The sequence below is a fragment of the Phaenicophaeus curvirostris genome, chromosome 8 (genome assembly GCF_032191515.1).
Source record: "Phaenicophaeus curvirostris isolate KB17595 chromosome 8, BPBGC_Pcur_1.0, whole genome shotgun sequence".
Lineage (NCBI taxonomy): Eukaryota > Metazoa > Chordata > Aves > Cuculiformes > Cuculidae > Phaenicophaeus > Phaenicophaeus curvirostris.
Genome location: NC_091399.1, coordinates 26,870,824 through 26,894,394, shown reverse-complemented (window position 1 = coordinate 26,894,394; position 23,571 = coordinate 26,870,824). Strand labels below are relative to the sequence as shown.

Genomic DNA, 23,571 nt, shown 5'->3' with positions numbered 1-23,571 from the left:
ATTTTTCCTGTGAGGTACTAGCACAGGTTGCCCAGAGAAGTTGTGGCTGCTCCATCCCTCGAGGTGTTGAAGGCTAGGTTGGATGAGGCTTTCAGCAACCTGACCCAGTGGGAGGTGTCCCTGCCCATGGTAGGGGGTTAGAACTCGATGATTTTTAAGGTCCTTTCCAAACCAAACCATTCCATGATTCATGACATAGGCAATTCAATACAGGAAAATAAAAGGCTGATGTTTATTTTTGCATCACAATGATATCAAATCAGAATTCTAGCAGCAAAGACTTAGAGAGTTTGACCAGCTTTTCTGAACTAGGACACATCCAAGAGAAAGGTGTGTACCTGCACCTGGCAAGAAGGTACAAAGATCAGTCTTGCAGTGACATATTGTTTTTTCTCTTAGCTCCTGTGCCTCATGGAAAGGGCAGATTCCAGGAAAGCAGAAAGAAGTGAAAGCTGGTACCTTGTGTTCACAGCAGCGAGTGCTGCACAAATTCTTCTAGAGGAAAAGTACAGGATTATGGAGGTCTAACCTTTGCTGTTGCATTTCTGATCTTTCCTGCTGAGAATACAATGACATAAGGCATTCTTGAACCAGGTCACTGTTGCTATGTCTTATAGCTTCTTTCCAGATTCAGCTGAGGAAGACTTGTCTAAGAGAGGCTGAACAGCAAGGACTTGTCCCTTCTTCTGGATTTGGTCTCGCAGCTGTTGAATTTCTAGCTGCTGAGTTTCTATGATCTTCTCATTTTCCCTCTCTGCATTCAACCTCGGGACAGCTGGGCTGGACAGCAGCTCACTGGTGGGAGCTAGAAGATGAAGTCAGAGAGGATAGAGCAGAATAACAAAGGTCTAGCTTGCAGAATTCTTTGGCAGGGACAAAGAAAGGCACCTTTCAGTGCTGAAGGAGTAGCACCAAATAGTAAGATTCTGCAGTATTTAGCAACTTCTACAATTAATGTTACAATATAACAGGTACCACCAGCTAGACAAGCTGAAGTGATGTGGAGACAGTAACAGAGGAGAGACTGTGACCAAGGACAGAGTACTGACAATATGGAAAACATACAAGAAACGCTACTTACTTGTGTCTTGAATTGCTTGCTTTTTCTTGATTAATTTTAGTTTTGACTGGAGGTCATGTACCTGGGTACGGGTCGCATCCAATTCTTGCCGCAAGTCATTAATTTCCTTAATCAGACTCACATTTTCCTGCAAAAACAGTATGTCCTATGAGGAAAAGCACAGGCACAATCTGGCTCAGCAATACGTATCTCCATATTCTTGGGAAGGAGACAGCACCATGTAGAATCAGTATTACAAGGAGAAGATACAGGGCAATCAGTACAGTATACAACGTTTCAGATAAGGCCACAGTAGATTTGCCACAAAACATGACAGTATTCAAACCACATTAGCTCAATAAGCTAATATGTGGTTTGCTTTTCTGGCTGCAGCTACACTCCGAGGTACCATTTCCCTTGCCAGTTCCACAGGGACACTCAGGGCCCTTCCTGGACTGATCCAATTAGTTCAGAATTAATGCAAACAATTCCCATTTCTCCCTCCAGGGTGTATTATTTTGCTGTTCATTTGCCACTATATGTCTGTTCACTTAAGTTATCTGTATCTTCTTGCAGTTCTTCAAAGCCCTCTTCACTAGTTCTGACAGACACCGACTTCCGATACTCCTTCCAAATTGAGAAATATATAACATCAAGCATATGGAGACTTGAGATACCTCTTGCTAATGTGCTGTTATGATGAAAAAAAAGCTGTCCTTGTGTTCATCTTCTGTTCTCTTAGTCAGTTTTCAACCCACAAAAGCTCAACCCTCTAACTTTTTTTAATCATTTACCACAAGGCATCTTGCTGAAGGAGTTGTGGCAGGACATGGGGATGTGCTTTACCCATTGTTGTAACAGATTGAAAGGCTTCAGCAAAACCAATATGGGCTCATACTAGCAAAGGACGGTAAAACTGCTGCTTGGGATACAGAAACAGGAGCACTATCAAGTAATCATTGTTTCTCTGAATTCAATAGAAGTGGAATTGTTGCAAAGACAGTGAAATACCTTATCACATCAACAGCTACTGCAAGTGTTACACAGCTGCCATCATACCTGAACCAAGAATAGCAACAATTTCAGCTACTTATGCTAGTTTTTTAGCAGTTTTGGAACACAACACCATTCCAACCCCTGGAACTTCATCATAAATGGTGATATTTTAAACAGATATATGGCCAATAGGCATGCTTTGTGTACTCACTAAAACAACACGAGATAAGAACGAGGATTAATGACATTTTCCTTTGAAATAAGTGCCTTCAAACCTTTATTTTTAAAAATAATTTTGGTTAATAGAGATAACTGAGTTGCCTTAAGAGATTTATGTCAAGCATATGATTTGGTTCCTCACAGTATAAAGTATTGGTACCACACAACTGAAAACTGTTTAGTAACAAAGCACAATGCTTATTGCAATTATTTGTATACAGATGCACTGAAAAAGTTCAAGTTGGCAGCAATAACTCAGAGTTCATGTATGTGGCTAGATTCTCAATGCCTCACATTGAGACAAGTTCACTAAGTGTGCTTTAGTTTCCCCTCAGTCTGAAGGAAGGAAGGGATCTTCCTCTTCTGAATGGAGGAAGATTGTGGAATGTGTTAAGGTCCGAACTAGTTTGGCAAGATCCGTTGTTCTTGCAGGGGTTGTGTGGGACAATCCAGCATGAGTTGGTGAGCTTGAGCAGCCTGCTCTGAAACCATAATATTTTGTTGATTCCAACTTGTTTAACTCAAGTCTTCAAACACAGATGAAATTTGACTACTATGCATTTATCTCAGAGCTTGATCCTCAGAGGAACACATGAAGAGAAGAACTTCCAAGAATCCGTCAAGGAAATTTTGTTTTGACCAGCTTTCAGGATTAGGTCCCAGCATTTCTCTTCAGGTGAATATCATAATAAGTTTAGTCCAAGTAGCTGAATGCTGCTATCAAATGAAGATCTTGCTTTTGCTCTATAAGATAGAATAATGCATAGTATCTTGTATGGGGCTATCTTGGCCACACAGAAATGTTTGGTTTAGTGGCTGCTGGTTGACACGGATACTATTTTTAATGAAGACGCTTGTTATCCACAGAGATTAGCCTTTAATTCAATCTTTGTGTTCCAGCAGAAAGCTTGCACGGCAATGCAATCATCATGCAATGGATTAAAATAAATCTTCATGGTAAAACTTGTTGTCATGGATGTTGTGGCAAAGTACCAACTGTCTCAGAAAAGGGGCTGATCAAATGTATGGAGAACGAGGCCATCGGTACAACTGCATATAATGCCTGGATGTAATCTACAGCCTGCAAAGTCCCTACAGTGTTGACAGGTAGGACATAGTACGGAAAAGCTCATCCTACACATGCTTCAGTTCAAGTGTTACTTGAAGACTATTCAGTGTGTTTGTTCTTTATGTATCCAAGTGACCAAAGAAGTTGTTACAGAAGGCTGGAGGGGAAACTAACAGACTAACAAGAAGCAACTTGCCAATTGGCAAGAAAATGAAAGTTATCTTGACAGTTCTAATCACCTGTTGCAGCAGTCACTGGTGAAATGCACCCAGTCACTCAAAGAGCAATGTACAGCTCTGAAAATGTAAGCACAACTGAGGAATAATAGAAATACAGAGCTAGAAGGCCATCAAGATGTCATTCACTTCTTCAAAGCAATCGCTAACAGAAGCTGCTCTAAACTAACCCCCCATGAAGGACTGGAAGACCGTGATAATTCCTCCTGGCTCTAAAGTCTCGTTAATCTTCAAGACTTCAGAGAACTGCTTTTTTTCTTTGAAGAAACTAGGCTGATTAGAACCTTTGATATCTTCATCTTCCAGATGTTTTATTAATTTGGTTTTAATCATCATCTCATGTTAGGCTTACTGATCCAAGACATCAAGTATTATCACTATGAGCACCATCTGTCACCCCATTCCAGCAAGGAAATTCTCCAGGCTATTTTCTGAAGCCATCTCCTTTTGTGCCAAAAGGAAACATCTAACACGCAGAAGGAGTAAAAAATTAAAACAGGGACAGGGAAGAAGACCTCTGCTGCCTGGGCTGAAGAAGTACTATGGATAAATAGCAAAGAACAGACGAATTAGGAGGGGACTGAGGTCTAACGATCTTGAGGAAGCATAATAAAGTAACAATGCAGAAAGGGCTGGTTAGGGGAAAAGGAAATGCTGACTAGGCAGAAGGAGATCGTGGTAAAAAAAAGACTGTAAAAGAGCTGTCCTCCCAGGATGTTTGGTGTGGGGCTTTAGATTCTCTCACTCCAGATGAAAAGAAATCGAATCTTTGGCCCCAGAAGCCACAAGTTTACATTGTTTTGTAAGGAACGAGGATTCTGAGCAAGAGATCTTGGGACAAATGGGTATGCTTATCATGTGTTTCTGAACTTCCTCACAAAGCCTGGATGTGAAAACCAGAAAGTTCTCCTGAAGTCAGTCCAGCAGGCACAGGACTACATGGCCAAAGAAAGTAAATTTTTCTTTTTCTTTCCCTTTCTTCTTCCAAAAGTACTTCCTAAGCACTACCACATAGCAAGTACAGCTTGTACTCAGGCAAGTGCAAATTGACTATGATGGCAATTATAAATACTGTTTGAAATAAAAAATAAGTACATTAATTGTGTAAAAAAAATAAATATCCAGGCAGCAGAGACTCCCTATCTCTTTTTACATTAGGGAAAATATCCACAAAACAGCAGCAATTTCTGACTTCAGAGATCTTGTACTTTTTGTCCAGAGAATTGTAAGAACTGTAGAAACCCTGGAGGTGTTCAAGGCCAGGTTGGATGGGACCTTGGGCAGCCTGGTCCAATGGGAAGTGTCCCTGCCCATGGCACAGTGGTTGGAACCAGATGATCCTTATGGGCCTTTCCAACTCAAACCATTCTATGATTCTATGAACTTCAGTAGCTCAATGAAAACTATTCTTGAATGGAAACAGTTGAAAAATTTAGGAATTCTGGCAAGGAAGCAAACCAAAATTGTTTCAAAATCCTAACAAACCATAGTATCAAGGCTGCTAGAGTGCTTTCTTGGGTGGCTGCTTCCTTTTTCCCTCTCTGTACCACAAGGAAAAGGTTTATTACCTGCACAATGCGTATGTGAGCAGCTTGGTGGAGTTCCTGATCCTTCATCACCTTCTTTTTCAAAGCTTCCAAATTCCTCTCCAGGTACTCTTGATGTCTCAGGTATTCCTGCTGTAAATCTGTGTCTACTACTTCAGTGTCCACCTGAGGGGGCACAGCATGTTGCCTAAGTAATTACACTACCACAGAAATTCATCTGCAAGGAGAAGGCAAAGGCCCTGACTCACCGAGTCCGATTGCTGCGCATACTTGGTGTAGAGCTCACGGACCCCTTCCTTCATCTTTTTTGAATCCTGAATTAGGCTCACACAATTATGAAGATCTGCTTTAAATCGTTTGATGAGAGTTTCCATATCTTGCTTCTGCAAGAATGATGTAGGTACAGTCTTATTTGGCTCATCAGAGCACTCTATCACGTGCAATTTTCTAGAAAGCCTCACAGACCTGGTGAAGGTCCTCACCTACTTTACTTCCACTTAATTCTTTAAAAATATATTATTAAAAAAGAGTGCTGGGGATGTAAGCACTGCACACATCTAATAGCAGTGGTAGGTTTTAGCAGTAATATTAATCCACGATACTTGCATTAGGTAATGTAAGTGCCAGCATCCTGAAGTCTCATCTGAAAACCAGTGGTCTATTATCATGAATGCTACCCCGCTATGTGCTGCTTGTGTTTAGGCCAAGTGTGTGCAGACTGCAGCTTTGGGCAGGAAAGGGTAATCAATTAAAGCATGTGCCTCATGGTTCTGTTCAACCCAGGAGAATATGCATTGATTGAACAAATTGACACATAAATAACTGGTTGCACTCCGTACCTTCTGCCTCTCTTTGTGCATCTCACGAGCAGTGGCCTTTAGTTTCTGCTGCAGTTGTGTGATGTTCAGCTTTAACTGTATGCTCTCCTTGTGGAACTGGTCCAGCTCCCTCTCCATCTGAAAGGAAGCAGGAGGAGGAAATCAGGACTAAAAGGAGACACGAAAAAACAACACATAACAGGAAAACTGGAGACTGGAAATAGAGACTTGAGGGAGTAGATCCCCCTTCAGGTTGAATTACAACACGCAAAAAAGTTAATTTTGCAACAACACTGCCCTCTGTCAGAATATATATAAAGCACAAAAATGGATATTCCACTCCTTCTTGAGTTACAGGCATTTAAGTGATGTGATGCCCCTTTCGTTTTCTTGAGTTGATCTGGAGCTTTACTACTCCATCTGAATAAAAATGAGTGAAACAGAAATTAACTGGAATTCCAGTACTGAAAAGAATAAGTGCAGCAATAAGAACCTGATACTGAAAAGAAACAAATGCATTGAAAGCTGTGGCTACATAAGTGCACTAGAACACAGGGAGAAACACCAGTAAGGGTACTACAACATTTACTGGCACAAGATGATGACCAGAAGAGAGAACAGGGATTTCATCATGCCTGTTTGATGTACATACAAATTATTAATTTGTTTGCATTTTATTTAAAAGGCTTTGTTCTAAATAAACAGACTTATGAAAACAAACACAATAAGTTTCTTCAATCACAAATAAGTTGTTGCAATGAATTTGCTGCAAGCTAAGTATGACTACATAGATATTTTCCATGGATCAGCTGATGAACAGTAATTTTGTCCATGTACCTAATGCCTAAATAGAGGTATGTTTGCATAAATCTGCAAGTTTTCTAAGATAAGTTCACTCTCTCTTCTTCCAGATCAGCAAAGGCAGTGCCTTGCAAACTCTACAGGGTATGTGGAGGGCAATCACGTAAGGACAAGATCAATTTTTAAGCAAAACTGATATTACTTAGAGTTCAGAAATAAATACTGAAACAGGAGCTTAAGTAAGAGTATCGATCACTGGTAGCATGCGAGAGAAAATTAAATAGCAGCTATTGTGAGCAAGTATTTTTATTAGCTGTAAAAATATTGAATCAGTGCCGTGTATCCTTGAAACAAGTCAAGGAACAAACAGGGTGGAGTCATCTTTGCATTCAGACAAAGGGCTTAGTGGCAGAGGCCAAATGAGAGTGTTGCTCACCTTGCGGATCTGCTCCTTCATTGCTTTAGTATCATTTTCACGTGACTCTATTTGCTTCTTCAACTCCTCTGTACTGCATTCCAGTCCACATTTGAGCTTTCCCAGTTCCTGATTTTTCTTTTTTAGGTCACATATATCCTTCTCCTGGCAGAAATAGGTACAGGGATATGAATCAGATGCAGGACTCTCAAACAAGTCCCTTGGACAAGGTAGATGTAAAACCAGCAGTCATAGATCTAGTGTAAGACCGGACAACCCCATCAGTTGCACACCTACACAGGTGCTGGGGGACCAAATAATACAGAGAGCACAGATCCCAGAACAGGGCACAAGAAACTCTACATCCTGAATTTGAGCTCCCCAAGAAAAGCTTAGAAAGTAAAAAAAAAAACCTAAAATCCCAAAAACTAAATCCCAAAAACTAAAATCCCAAATCAAAGACTGTCAGTTCCTTAATTTAAAACTCGGTCTCCAGTCATGTGTTACTATCACAACACAATAGCAATAAAATAAACATCTGTATTAAAGTCAGGAAGGGTGACTTTAACCTCAGCCAGTTGTCTTGCTTCTTACCTTCTCTTGCATAGTGTCGTCTTTCTCCTGAATCTCTGTCGTCAGCGCTGAGATGTCCATATCCAACGACTTAATGATGCCTTGCAGCTTCTGCTGTTCCAGTCTCAGTTCCTCAATGATGCTGTTTCGCTCCTCGAGCTGTTTCAGCTGGCTGCTCAACTAGAGGCAAACAAGAAAAAACATAACAAGTCTCCAAAAGCTGTGCACAACTGAGCCACCCTACTCTGTAAGATACTTTGTAGATGGTGTGGGATAAAGGATATCAAACTAAGATATAACGAAGGAGCACCACATAGCTTAAAGATCTGTAACTCAAAAGGTGGTTGAACATCCATTTTTGCATTTTTTATATGTCCTGACAGAATACTCACAAGGAATTAAAGAATTTGTATCCAGAAACAAGATGGGTATGGATATTATACCCAAGCATCAGTTTCAAATAACACTTAAGCCATGGAAAATTACTTTAAGATGATAGCTTGTTATATATCTCTAAAGATGTCAGAAGTAGACTGGAAGGGTGACTAGTTCATAGCTCTTGGGCTTAGTTCATAGCTCTTCATAGCTCTCAAAATCCTTGCCTCAGTGCTAAGATCTGTGAAGCCAAGAAAGTTGGAACCAAGGAGTGGTGCTGGTCAAACTGTGAGGACCCATTAAGAAACTCCTGGTGTCTAAAAGACAACAGAACTGAAGACAGAACCATGATAACAGAGGCCATGAAGGAAAAGAACCTTTCTGTCTCTAGGTCGCAACTGAAGAAACTGAAAAGAAAAAACACCCCTCTAACATACTTAGGTAGATGTAATACTCAGGCAGTAAAAGAGCTAAAAGTTTTTATGCTTCCTTAAAAATCCTAGCAAAACCAATAAAAATTATGATGCATACAACCCACAAAGTGTTTATGGCATTGAACAAAACGGTAGAAGTATTTTTCTAACAAAGCAATGCATTAGATCTTGAAAAAATGACAAGGTTCATTTCTTTCCCATCATAGGATGAACAATATTATTATTTACAATTTAAAACTATGTAAGATAGGAGAAAGTGTACTTAAAAAAACTCCACACCTCCTCTATCATCTGTCTCTAATAATAACAGCAATGTTATTGGCATACAGCTGCTTCTTCTGCCCAAAGATTCTAAACCATTCAAACTGATATGAGAAGGGGCTACTGTTCTCCTATAAAATGTCACACAGCTACAGACTAAATTAATGACTAAATTGATATGCCATTAATCACATTCAACCCTTGGCTATAGGTTTTCATGTGCAGTCTGATCCTACCACAAAATAAAATATACCATTTCCTTCATGATTCCTATTTCTCCTTGCAGTTGCAGATTTGCTTCCTTTTGTTCTGAGAGCTGCCTCTCATACTTCATTTGGATTTCCTGGATTTCTTCGTCTCCGTCTTCTTCGATCTGTTTCTTAATTTCTTCGTGTGCTTGAAGCTGCTGCCTCATTTTCTCCCCTGCCTGCAGTTAAGGAAAGCAAACTTTAGAGAAGATGGCAGTAACAGAGCAATAAAGAACAGACGCCTGTATTTGTGACTATGTTTCTCGTGAGAGTACCTATGTTTAGTGGACTCTTCAATTGCAGCAATATCATTTAAGATAACCTAAATTCTTTGGGGATTAAAGTAACTTTAAAAACTGTTACGAAGAACATAAAAAATATTCTTAAGGCTTGGATGCTTCAAGTTAGGAACCTGGCCCAAATACTGACATCGGCAAACTTGTTCTGGCTGCAGAAAACACAAACATGAGTAACACTTGAAAAGATCTTTTAGAATTGCTGTTTCTGATGCATTAGGACCAGTAACCGCTCAGGTTTACATCAATCTGTGTGCTTCTCTTCTCATGCTCATTCCTCATTTGTTGCAAATTGGTATTGCAACACAGGGCTTCAAACAGTAATGTTGATAGAATTTATTGACTTTAGATACGTAAGTATCAGTTATCTGGTTGGTCTTGGTAAAGCCAAATGTTTGACCTCAATATGCAGGAGTTTTTGAAGTACTCAGGATACTTCTTTCTGCTCCCCAAGTTAGGCAAGCAGGAACCTCAAGGACTTAGGAATGGAATTCGCCATTTTAGAAACGTTCTCTCTTCACTAGAATAAGGTAACTGAAACTATCGTTCTCCATTTACAGTAAATGTGTTATCTAAGCCACACTAATAAACAGGAATTCTTGGGTCAAGGAGAAAGAGATGTGAAGCTGAGAATGCCCAAGGATATTAATCTTAGCAGGTTACATACTCGAGGTATGAAGCCCATAAAAGTTGGTAGCACAGCTGGATTTTCCTCATTACTATTCTAACTGTCAATAAATTTCCCCAAGGTGACAGGCAGATTAGGATTTGCATGGAGGGCGACAATCTTTCCTGTCCTAAGGAAGATTTTATCACAATTGGAGATAAACTTAGTCAATAATTTAAACTCAAATCAAGTTTCCTACCTCTTTCAGCAGAACAGATTTCTCATTAAGTTTTTCCTCATAATGTTCTGTTAGCTCCTTCACGGCCTTGCTTTTGCTTTCCTCCAAATTGTGCAATTGTTTCTCGTATTCCTCCCATATCCTCTGGGATCTCACGTGCAGATCCTGGTATTTCTCATCTTTCATTAAGAGTTTCTGATTACTGTCAGATTCTGGTCACAGGAAATAGAAGGAATGGATAAAAATAACAGAAAAGACGGGTGCATCCTATCCTTCTACAGTCATCAATGTCTTATTCTCTACTGTCTTTTTTGGCAGTAACTTCACTACTCTCTTCATTAGATATACAGGGGTTATAGACTCTGTGGTCGTACAAAATTTTAAATTAGAAAACCATCTCTTGCGTTTCCTGCTCTTCCCTTTATTCATCACTTCACTAATAATGCCTGTTTCAAAGCTGTCATTCACCTTTCTCAGTTGTGCCTCTGGATATTCCACTATATCTCTGCTTGCTGTGTCAGGACAGAACGTTGTTCTGTTCCAGCTTTAACAAGTCTAAAACCTACACCAAAATCTCCCACTCTGCCACTACAACAAATTAATAACAGCTAATTCAGGCATTCCCTTGAGATGACAACCACAACAGGCTGCACAGGCACAAATGTTACAGAATATGAGTATGAAATGGGCTCATTTATGAGTGGACTTGATTTTTTGCACTAATTTGTAGTGTTTGTTTTATCTTGATAACAAATCCAGGGTTAAGGTATTTCCATGTTGTGTGCATTATACATTAGGCTCCTTGCTGAAGTCTCTGACTTCACACTTCTTGCACAGTGAGCTATAAGGTAAACGAGAAAATTACTAATCTCAACCCCCAAATGTCTAAGACACAGTGACCATGTGCATTTCGCATCATGGTCACGTGTTTGGTGCATTTTAGATAAAAGCTTGGTCTGCAATACCTCTATGACATGCACACATTTTATCTTGTATTCTAGTAATCTCTCCCTATCGCATTACTGGCTATGAATCTAAGGCACTTCCTCCAGATTCCAGTTACAAATGCTCATTATAGTCTAACCTAGCTCTTGCATCTCCCTGGTGTGTTTATTCATCAGCTCAGACAGTTGAAACTGGTGTTGTAGCTCCTGTTTTTCTTTCTCTGCCTGTAAATCCTGGGGAAAAAAAATAAGAAAAATATATTTTAATTTGAAACTAGGTAAAGCATTATCCAAGTTGTTTGTGCTCTTGCCCATGGTGGGGAATACATACACAAAAGAATTTAGATTTGAAGTTTCTCTGCAAAATTCAGACACCATGTGTCACTAAGCCAAGTTTCCTCAGAGATGAGTTTGTTACAACTATGGAAAGATAGGGGAAAGTAGGAAATGGAGTTCATATACCACAGGGTACTGTATAACTTTAATCTAACAAGAAAAGTTTGAGAGCTACAAAAGCTTCTACTTCTTTGTGTGCCCCTGCCTGAGGAAAATTTGCAGTTCCACAAATTGTTGTGCAGATATTAAAGTTCAAGATGTTTCCTGTCTCACTTGAAGGAACCCTGAGGTCCTAGGACAGACATTTGTATAGAACGACATAAACCTAAGTAGAAGTGAGTTTTGAATACCATGTGCCTGAAATGTCTGACTACAACCATAAATGACTTCATCTTCTAAAAAAAGAACTGGAGTAAGAACTGTTGGGAATTGTACTGTAAGTACATTTTTTTCTGTTTCTTCTCATAACTGTGTGAGTCTCACATAAGCAGAAATACTCTGTTTTCCTGCTGGACACAACTAGAAAGATTAGCCCCAAGCCTGTCCAAATCTGTCATTGGGTTTAATCTTAACAAGTACTGATACTTGGAAAGGAAGTGCAATTTGCCTGCCTAGAAAACTTCTGTTCACCTTCAAACGCATTTGCTTGCAAGCCTATCACCTACACACCTAAAGAAGTTATGGCCAAATACTACCTATGAAAAGACCTGAAGAACTGCAGAAGAAAACCAGCCCAGATAAAACAAATATAGAGGAATCTATAAGAAGTGAAGTGGCTTTCTTGTAAAAAGTCAAGCTAAACAAAAATAAGGAAAAATAGCAAGGTTAAAACTCAGGTTATTTAAATGTAAAAACCACAACGAGAAAAGCCAAAGGGCCTGAGGAACTACTTGAATAAAAGGTTGAAATGAACAATTAAACTTCCTTAAAAAAATCAAAATCAGGAACCTGCCAGAACATTTGTAGGGCCAAAAGACAAGAAAAGTATAAAAGGAGCACTTGAAAATGACAAGACCATACAAGAATGAAACAAGTAAGTAACTCAGCAAGCTTTCATACTGGAATCCTTCTTTATGTGGAGTCAAACTGAAATACTGCTCAAAGGGACTACGTGCAAGTCAACAAAATAAGCAGTAACAAATCACCAGGACAGGACAATATCCATCCAAAAGCTTGAAAAGAGCACAAGGCTGACAGAATTGAATCATGTGACATGTAATCTCTCACTTCAAGTCATGTTACTGCCAGAGAAATTGCTATTGGATCACTTGCCTTCTAATTCAAAGAAATGTCCAGAAATATAGCAAATTATAGGTCAGAAATCTGGTGTGTGCATCAAACAGATGGACAGAATCGAATAGAATTAACAGATAGAGATAGATTAGACACTGAGAAGAATTATCATAGCCTTTGCCTTCCAGGGAAGTCCTGCTGCATGGCCACAGAGAAATCAATAAAGACATGTACAGAAGAAATCGAGGGAATATATTTTACTTCCGTTTTCAAAGCATACAAGACACCTCAGCAGACATTCTTAAAAAACCGGCCAGGACATAAAGAAGGTGGCATTAAGGAGAATAATCGTTGCATCCTACAGCAGCTACAACCTTGTATGTGACAGAGCTTTTAAGGCATGGTCCCATTTCTACTCAAGGGTGATACAGCGCACGGATCCTTGCTGTCAGGCAGCATTTATTGTTGGATGTGTTTTTATGTGAAGACACTTACAGGCTACCTAGGAGAACTCTTGCATCCCCTTGTAATGATAGGTGACTCAAAGGTAGCTTCATGCTTTACAAATACCAAGAACACCTTTATTGGAAAGGAATGCCTAATTCTTCAGATGCTTTATGGCATTCATACACATGTAATGCAAGCTTGAATTCACCTCTTCAATAAAAGATTTCTCTGTATTTGGTTCTGCAGTATGAATCATACCTGATGTTTGGTTTTAAGGGAGTCTATTTCTTGAGCAAACTTATCTTCTAATTCCTTTATTTTTTCTTCACAGCATATGTCCTTGAAACGCAGCTGGTAATCATTTTCTGTCTGTAGCTCTTTCACATGAAGCTGTAGGTCCAGCATTGCTTGACTCTGTTAGGACACACATGAGTAGTTTTAACAGAGATATAATTTGCCATTAGCAACAGCCTGTTAAGGATGTTTTATTTACATGCCCATATTGATGAAAATCAGCCTTTGCAAAGAATCTTCAGATAGACCAAGAAGTTTCAGAAGAAAAGCTCCTTACTTATCTTACAAGACAATCTGTAGAAATGCAGATTCTGATTTCTCTATTCCATTAAAACTGGTTTCAAGAGACTGGGGAAAGTACTAGAGAAAAATGTAAACTCTTCTCCACACTCACCGTTCATACAGTTTTCACATTGACAAACAGCTGCAGTTACTTGCTGTAAGCTCTTTTCATTACAAAAGTCATGTAAGTCTTCTTAAGCAGAAGGCCATATAGGAACATCGAGCCCCAAACATCGTGCAAACGTAAATCATAAGTTGTACACTAGGAATCTTTATGGTTCATGTTCATGAGTTGCTCCTCCTACCTTCTCTTCCATATCTGACCTGACGACCAGCACTTCCTCAGCATATTCAGCTTCCTTTTCATATTTCATTATCCCACCTACTTTATCATTCACTTGCCAGACAAATATAGAGCCATCCTCTGAGGCAGTAAGCAGAAGCTGGTCATCGTTTGTTATGGACATCTTAGAAGGAACAGAAAACAAAATAATAGTAGAGACAAGGGAGAATGGAGAGACAGTTTAATTTCACACCAAATTTTTCTCCCCATGCATGTAGGAAGGAAAAGAAAGAACAAATGAAGAAATTGGATCCACTTCTGCTCTCAAAGGAAGATTTTTAAAAACCTGGAACAGAAAAGACCTTCTAGACAGTTATAGCACAGTCAGTGAATTAATATGAAAATTCCAAAGGCCTCAGTCTTAGTTTTAACATATCATGCTATGTAATGGGAAGGGGAATTAGTACTAGAGGAGCTGGTATTGCTGGGAAAAGAAAGTATGTTACCTTTGTAACAGCACCTGCATGGGCCTGATACTCATTGAAATCCTCCTTCAAAGGTAATGGGTATTTCATAGCTCGAATTGTCCCCAGAGATGTACCAACAAACACCATGTGTCCAGAATGAGAAACAGCTACTGCAGTATAAACAACATCAAAAGCAGGCACTTCAAGCTGGATCTAAAGAAGAAAAAAAACAAAGTGCACAACCCCTCACATTAAGTTCCGCAGTAGTATTTGATCACTTACTGAATGAGCAATTGTCATATCCCTGCTTGCAGCAAATAACACAATTAAAAGAATCTAATTAGTATTAAGCTTTATAGAAGAATCTAATTAGTATTAAGCTTTATAGATACGTATTATTAAAATTTCAAGCCAAGTTCCACAAGTCAATTTCTTCTGAAAGATGTAATGGTTATAACATGAAATTTAGTACTTTTCTGGACAAAAGAAATGCAAGATACTTGTATTTCAGCAAAACCGTTGATACAAAATTGCCAAGATAATTTGTTAGCTGGATTAGAAGGTTTCTAGGTAAATCCAACTGAAGTTAGAAAAATACGAAACTCACAAAATCTTAGGTTTCATGGTAAAGGACATATGAACACAAGGAAAGTGTCAGTAAATAGTGCAGCTGTCAAAACCAGACTGATTCCTACTTACCCAATGGATGACAAGGAAACCAAAGCACTAGTCCCCTCCCCAGAGAACTCAGCAAAATCCCAGAGGGCTTGTTAGCTCACCGAAGACTCCGAAATTTCTTTGAGAGTTTGGTCAGATCCAACAGCAAAGATGATTTTGGCATCAGGAGACAGGGCGATGCTGCTGTAGATGCAGGACTTGAGCACGCACTCAGACTCCCTTTTACCTGTCAACAAGTTCCACTTGTACACAGCACCATTTGTGTCACAGGAGACAAATTTGGTATCATTTGTGCTCCATTTTATAGCACGTATCTGGCAAAAGCAAAACATACAGAGGAGACCAATGTAGAAGTCATAGACATAAGACATGGAGTCATTTTATCAGTAAATCCATGACAACTCTGGAATCATACTTCTAACTCTTACTTAAAACCCCCAGGATGATTCTCAACTAATTCCATCCTAGCACTAAAAAACCCCAAACCTAGTAAGGACTATTTTATGAACACACAGTCAAAAAAAGCTCATTTAACTACAGAGTAGTACATTTTATTTTTATAATTTATTACCAATAAATCATTCACCTTCAATTTAAGGACAGACTCTTCAGATGTATCCTGTGCATACATTGACTCCTGACCAAAAAACCCTGACTTTGGTATTTCTATTTCTAATTTTTGGGCCCATTTCTGATCCAAGATTGTACTTTACCTTTTCCAAATGCATCTTATCAACTAGTTTATACTTTAATGAGTTGCAATGGGTTTGTTTACTAACCTTCCCACTATGACCTTTCAGATTATGAATATTCTCAAAGGTGACGCTGGAATAAATTTGAATCACATTTCCATCAATTGCAGCGAAAAGATGGCCTCCGTTACTGAATGAGCACTACAGAAAGAACGTAACCACCCATTACTGGAGATGCAGTAGATAAAAAAAATTCCTGCATTGAATTCCAGTGACATCATCTAACAGCAGAATATTACACAAAAAGAAAACTCCATGACATAATTAGCCGCTTTCTGCTTTCTTCATTGTTGTTTTCCCCTGTAAAATTCAGTCATAGAATGGTTTGCTTTAGAAGGGATCCAGTTTCACGCCCCCTGCCATGGGCAGGGACACCTCTCACTGGGCCAGGTTGCTTAAACCCTCATTCAACCTGGCCTTGAACACCTCCAGGGATGGAGAAGCAATGACTTCTCTAGGCAACCTGTGCCAGTGCCTCCTCACCCTCACAGGGAAACATTTCTCCCCAAGATCTAGTCTAAACCTCCCCTCTTTCAACTGAAAACTGTTACCCCTCATCCTACCCCTGTAGTCTTTGAGTATTTCTGAGGAAACTACTCCTTCTGCTACTTCCTACGTCCAAAATTATGCCTCAACCTCCAGTCTCATTTTCTCTGTGCTTTCAGATCCTAAATCTTCCTAGGATCTCTTGAAGAGGTCTCTATCTTCTGTCACTTTCTTCACCTCACTGTTCCTTGTAACTCCCCGGTTTAATTTTTCCATAAGTCCTTACCTCTCTACACTTTCTCACAGAAAACTCCTTGGAAACACGCATGTCATCATACAGTAGACTTATAAATCGCAGTTTGTAAGAAAACCCAACCAAACAGAAAAGGCCAGTGGGATGAAGTGATATTGTGTACGCTTCCTCATGATATTTCTTGCACAGCTCCAAAGTGCTGAAAGAGAAAATCATGGCATACTCAGTTGAGTAATGATCGCACAGATGTTACAGCAAACAAAGGTAAATTTGAACTTTCCGGTTCACAGAAAAGGTGTGGAAGGTGCAAGAGCAAATCCTCGCTTACTGCAGTACAATGAAGAAGGTAAAAGAACTGCTGATTGCAAACATACAAAAACATCTCCTCTGAAATTTGGTTTTCTCCCCGTATTGAACCTTAAAAGATGGAGCCATTTGGCTTAAGAACTACAGCTACAAAGCAGGAGATGGGACAACACCATCTTAAGACAAAACTAAATGAAACATTCCTGAAGGGTTTTTTTTTGCTAAAACAAATGAGAACTCAGACACAAAAATGGCTTAATAGGAAAGGCTTTGGGTTCTTTTACCTCATTTTTTATTATTATTTTTTTTATTACCTCATAGGAGAGGGACCTGGGGGTGTTGGTTGACAGCCGACTGAACATGAGCCAGCAGTGGCCCAGGTGGCCAAGAAGGCCAACGGCATCTTGGCTTGGATCAGAAACGGCGTGACCAGCAGGTCCAGGGAGGTTATTCTCCCTCTGTACTCGGCACTGGTGAGACCGCTCCTCGAATCCTGTGTTCAGTTCTGGGCCCCTCACCACAAGAAGGATGTTGAGGCTCTGGAGCGAGTCCAGAGAAGGGCAACAAAGCTGGTGAAGGGGCTGGAGAACAGGCCTTATGAGGAACGGCTGAGAGAGCTGGGGGTGTTTAGCCTGGAGAAGAGGAGGCTGAGGGGAGACCTCATTGCTCTCTATAACTACCTGAAAGGAGGTTGTGGAGAGGAGGGTGCTGGCCTCTTCTCCCAAGTGACAGGGGACAGGACGAGACGGAATGGCCTCAAGCTCTGCCAGGGGAGGTTTAGGCTGGACATTAGGAAAAAATTCTTCACAGAAAGGGTCATTGGTCACTGGAACAGGCTGCCCAGGGAGGGGGTTGAGTCACCTTCCCTGGAGGGGTTTAAGGCACGGGTGGACGAGGTGCTGAGGGACATGGTTTAGTGTTTGATAGGAATGGTTGGACTCAATGATCCCGTGGGTCTCTTCCAACCTGGTTATTCTATGATTCTATGATTCTATGATTTTAAAGGCACTGCATATTTGCACTCCCCAAATCATGTCAATATGACCATTTATATCCCACAGCACACAAGAATTCTACCAGAACAACACTCTCATTTATATGAGATTACTGCTGTTACCTGCTAAACACAACACACAAAAAAGCAAGGGGTAATAACAAACACAAACAACACTTTACTTCGTATTGTAATTCCAGATGCGGACAGTTCGATCCAGGGAGCAAGTAGCAAGAATGGGTTTCCAAATACAGATGTCCAGGCCAGTGACTGAAGCAGAATGCACTGAGAAATTCAGATACACGAAATAAGCTGCCTCCTCCTGAGAAGCAAATAGAACGTGAAAAAATCACCAATATTTCACTGCAGGCAGTAAGTCAGGTAAGAAATCTATCAGAGCTCTTTGCATACAGTAGTCAAATAAATTTGGGGAAACAACTTAACCCTTTCACTGTGCCAGTCTGATCATAGCAGTGTTAAAAACATAACAACACCAGAATCAGTTTTAACTTTATAATTAACAAATGAAGAAAGTGATGCAGGGAAGATGTAGGCCCCATAGTTCTCATGCACTAATGAGAGTGGAACATAATTGTAGTGTCCAAAGAAATGCAAGGTAGATAAATAAAACTGGGCCTGCATGAATTCTGTTCAGACCTTCTGGTCAGACAAATATTTAAAAATAATCAGTTGCTGAGTGCTAAGCAGTTTAAGCAGGATATTTAGTTATTCCATGCTGGAAGTGAAGCACCAATAAAATCTCAGGCTGCACGCAGAAAAAGGACCTATAACAAAAATTCCCTTCCTGCAAAGATCTTTCTGTACACCTGCATGCATGTTAGGTATTCAACTCCATGCAAGCCTATTTCATGATGAGACATTTATCTCATCTTTGTATTATTTAGTTCCTTCAGAGTAGGGAATGTTTTCCATTATGTTTGCACTTCACAAAGAGGTTTCACTTCTAACTACTCAAACAACTCTTGTTTTAGACTAACATGAGATTCCCATTGCTGTTTCAGCTTTATTGTTGCATTAACGTTTCCGCATTATATGGTGGAGCATAAACTACTACAGTTAAGTTAAAAATCTCTCTGTCAAAGCCTTAAGTGGTTCAGCAGTGACACATCCCCTTAAACAGTCTTAACAGTGTCCTCTATCGTTCTGCTGCATAACATCAGGTATTTGGATAGAGGGATGCTTGAGCAAGGGGCTACTGAAATACAGCTCTCAGAGAAACACGCAGAGCCCTTCATATGATGAGCTTTAAGGGTTCAGATGCCGTTTGATGGATTTTATGGGAATGCATCCCAGAAAGCCACGATGAATAGTCTGTGCCATAACAATACACCCCCTACTGGACTGTGGAATGTGATAAGATTGCACTCACCTTCGTAAGATTGGTGGAGAGCATAGTAAACATGTAAAGTTGATTTGTATTTGTGCTAACAACCATTGTTTCCTCAGAGGGGCTGAAGCATATGCATATAATGTCCTGTCTGCCTGACTGTTTTAGCTCACTGCTGAACATGTCCTGAGGAAGCTAAACAAAAAAATGCATCCCATGGGATATTCCATGTTTTAGTACACAGACACACGCACACACTTTTGCTGTAATGCTACTTTACTAAGCATATACATAATATCAATAAGGCAACTTGGATATTTAATAATATCTAACTACTGCAAGGCAGGGAAAAGTGGACAAGAAAACCTAACTGTATAGCTTTACAGCTGAAAAAAGAGTCAGAAGACATTTCAGTACTAATCTTAAGTGCCGTATTAAAGAAAAGTGGAAATGGTAGCAGAAAAACATTTAGGAAAAAATCTAGCGAGGGTCAGAATGAAAACTACCTGAAAACTGAATAACAGCTCTTTGCAGTGCATCATTCAGGTTGACAACAGTCCTGTGACAGGGTCTCATGCACAGGGAAGGTCTGACCTTTTAAGCGCACGGTATGAAGGCTTGACTAGGTCATCAGAGTCAAACGTTTTTATCCAGAGACTTCAGTAAGTCAATGCATACAGATTGGTATAGAACAGTTAGAAATCTTACTTCATTACTTAAGAGTGCATATGTCTCATGGCAGCTATAATAAATAGCTGAGAGGAGAAAAGCTTTGTTTTGGAAAAAAAATAAGTAGCCTACTTCTTCAAAACTGGCATACACTACTTCTTAGCTCCGAAAGTCTCCATAAAGACAAGTTTCTTGAAGGTTTCCTGAAGTTTAGCAGCTGCAAAGCACATTTTGCATGTGGGAATATGTACTGCTACCCTGAAAAAGGACATCTGTCACTGAATTCCAGTGTGAGCTCTGAGCATCACGAGGACACTTAGCTAATGCTTACAATATAATATAGAGGTGTGCTAAAAATTACTATTAATAACTGAATTGGAAGTGACCCATCTCTCCTCGGTCTCTTGCCACATAATCACTTGGAAAAGCTTTTTTCTCCCTACCCAAATTTCTTGACTCTCCTTGTAGACTTCCTTTTCCATGTTCTTCTCAAACAGAAGAACAACTCCTGGGCTAGAAGAACATGCAAAGCCTTTGGAATAAGATGCAATTGCAGATATTTGAGGCAAAGAATCCTGTTGTGAACCATTATCTTCAGAGACCAGTTCACAAAAGATGTCAGAAGAGCTGCAAGCAGGAAATTAATAAAGATTTAAGAATAATGAAGGGCAAATCAAAAAATGTTTATCATCAGCAATCCAAATATTATAACCCATCCATAAACTGGACAAGAAGGAAATAAGTGAATGGCCTGTGCTAATCTACGTGTACAAGCAAGAAGCTACTGGTAATAGTCCTTAACAAAGATTTACCTCTCATATTCTTCTGTTGTTCCATCTTCTAGTTTCCTGGGAGGTTTTCTGTACTTTACACTTGTCTCCCAGAGCAGCTCTCCAGTTTCAAACAACACAAGTTTGCCTGTGTCAGTGCCACACAGAACTTTTTCCTCTGACAGCCAGGTATGGCACAAGTAGTTTCGTGACTCTCCCTTGGGTAAATTAATCTGCTTCAAAGTTCCTTCTTCATATGTAAAAAGTTTAAAAAAGCCATTTCCAGTGACACAAACCTGTGTGTTGTCTTGAGGACTAAAACTCAACTATGTAATGAAAGACAGAGAAATTATTTTACACAACTATGTTCACAAATAAGGAAATGTTATACCTGTTCAGATGACTTTCAATACAGGAAAACAAACAAGGCAAAAAGGTTCATAGAAACTTACAGGAGTACAAAAGAGACAAAGAAATAGCCATCATAATTACATATTGCAGTTTTCCCCCTTTCAAAACTGCAAATATCAATTTTACCTGATGCTACAAATACATTAACTCTATTAAGCTAAGACACTATCTGAATCACAATGCAATACTGAAGAGAAAGTTGTCTCTGCCCTTCAGGATTAAATGAGAAAATAAAGCCAAAATACATATTTACTGTTAATCAGCAAGTTTTTCAGCCAGTGAGATTCCTGAAAAGCAGGACCATTCATTCCTAAAGGCTGGGAATAATTTCTGTATTTCCATATTTCAGGCAAACCTTGACCACTATTCATATTAATTCACATAATTAGGTGTTTATAGGTGAAAATACTGGAACAGCCATCTCATGAAGCACAGCAGGGATAGTTAGACCTCATTTTTTCATGCTTAATGGATGTCTAGACAGCAGTTGTCTTTACAGTCACTCTCCTCTCTTTAGTAATCAAGCTCATGAAGTCAATAGTTCACCCAACATCTGCTTGAAGATGTAACCCAGAAAAAATAGCAGCTAAGGTCCAACCAGCCCATGTACTGAAAGCCTCTTATCTCCCTGCAAGAAAGATAGTAAAAAAGGACACCCAAAGCAGGATGCAGTTGCCTGAATGCCATCAGCCTGCTCCTAGCTACTCCTTCTGGGCTCCTCCTCTGATCTACACATGGAATAGACTACAGGAAGGACAAGGTGCATGAGTAAGCACAGCCAATGTATTCCATGAGTGTTTCTGCAGGGGCATGATGTTGCATACGTGCTGGCCAACTGAACTGGCCACATCCTATAGATCTCAGATGATGCGAGAGAACCTCATGTGATACGGACACGAGAATGTTCATAATGAGCAAAAATTCATCCAGCCCAGTGTCCTATTGCAGCGATGCCAAGAAAGGTCACAGAGACTGTAAATAACCTGGAGCCCTGCATTCAGTTTTGGAGGACGTGGAGCTGTTAGAGCAAGTGTAGAGGAAGGCACAAAAATGATCTGAGGTCTGGAGCTTCTCCCATACAAAGACAGAGATAGTTGGGCTTGTTCAGCCTGGAGCAGAGAAGGCTCTGGGGAGTCTTAAAGCAGCTTCCAGTACTTAAAGGGGGCTCCAGGAAAGCTGGGGAGGGGCTTTTGATCAGGGAGTGCAGGGATAGGATGAGAGGGTAAGGTTTTAAGCTTAAAAAGGGAGACTTAGATATTAGGTAGAAATGTTTTCGTATGAGGGTGGTGAGGCACTGGCCCAGGTTGCCCAGAGAAGCTGTGGCTGCCCCATCCCTGGAGATGTTCAAGGCCAGGTTGGATGGGACTTTGAGCAACCTGATCCAGTGGGAGGTGTCCCTGCCCATGGCAGGGGGGTTGGAAATGGATGAGCTTTAAAGTCCCTTTGAACCCAAACCATTCTATGATCTACAGTGTGAAGCTCTCTCTTGCCACGTGCCCACAAGAAGAGTCTGCCTGAGCAAGGATTGAGTTTGTGTGGTGTCTGTCGCTCAAGTTCTCACTGAAGTGTGTTTGATCCTTGAGCAATCCGTTTATCTGTCTTTTTGAAATAGTGCAACGGGTTCCCAAAACACTTGTGAATCGAGATGTTAAAACGGGCTGTGTAGCTGCTGTCCCCACTTGATTTTGGAGACAGGCATGTGCAGCCCGCACCCTGCCAAGGTCAGGGGGAGCCAAACGGGCTCGAGGCTGGCCTGGTGGCTGTGGAGCCGTGACAGCTGCAGCCGTTACCTGGCAGATGCTGTTGCCTGGGGCCCAAATGCGAGCCACCGCCATCAGCCGCTGCTTCTCCCAGAGCCAGAAGGTGAGGTGGCCCTCGGGGGGGGCCGTAGCGGCCGCCAGGTACTGGCCATCAGGGGAGAAGGCCAGGGACACGGCCTCCCGCACCGGTAGCCCCTTGGCCACCAGCCTCCTCCGCTGCCGTGACCCTGCCAGTGCGCACACCAATAGGGCTGGCTGCTCCTCCGCCAACACCTCGGAGACGGCCAGGAATCGCTGGTCAGGGCTGACAGCCAGTGCTCGCACACCCCGACTCTTCATGGTGCCTGCGGGGAGGACAGGGGTCAGGGCAGGGTGCAGCAGGGCTGGGAGCAGGGTCGGGAGAGCGGATGGGAGTCCGAGTTTGAAGCAGGGCTAGGAGCTGGGTTGGGGAGCAGAGTTTGGAATGGGGTCAGGGGTCAGAGTCCGAAGCAAGGCTGGGAGTGGAGTCAGGGAGCAGGGTTGGGCAGTGGAACTGGGAGCAGAGTTTGGGGCAGGTTCGAGGAGTCTGGAGCAGGGTTGGGAGCAGGGTCAGTGAGCGGAGCCGGGAGTGAGGTCGGGGAGGGGAGTTTGGAGCAGTGCTGGGAGTGGGATCGAGGAGTGAGGCC

The 23,571-nt window shown here is 40.9% G+C and overlaps 1 protein-coding gene across 1 annotated transcript; it reads right to left on the bottom strand.

The window, feature by feature from the left end:
* Positions 1-230: 230 nt before the first annotated feature.
* On the bottom strand, positions 231-23,247 carry CFAP57 (cilia and flagella associated protein 57). The gene is made up of 21 exons (XM_069862899.1): positions 22,937-23,247; positions 20,778-21,061; positions 20,409-20,592; positions 19,339-19,491; positions 18,131-18,270; positions 16,682-16,847; positions 15,937-16,050; positions 15,259-15,471; positions 14,519-14,692; positions 14,035-14,196; positions 13,412-13,567; positions 11,278-11,371; positions 10,215-10,405; positions 9,058-9,231; positions 7,756-7,914; positions 7,183-7,326; positions 5,967-6,083; positions 5,376-5,510; positions 5,149-5,292; positions 1,082-1,208; positions 231-805 (listed from the first exon to the last, which is right to left on the bottom strand). Exons 1-21 carry the CDS (start codon positions 23,243-23,245, stop codon positions 612-614), a joined length of 3,534 nt encoding a protein of 1,177 aa, XP_069719000.1. The 5' UTR covers positions 23,246-23,247; the 3' UTR covers positions 231-611.
* Positions 23,248-23,571: the final 324 nt, after the last annotated feature.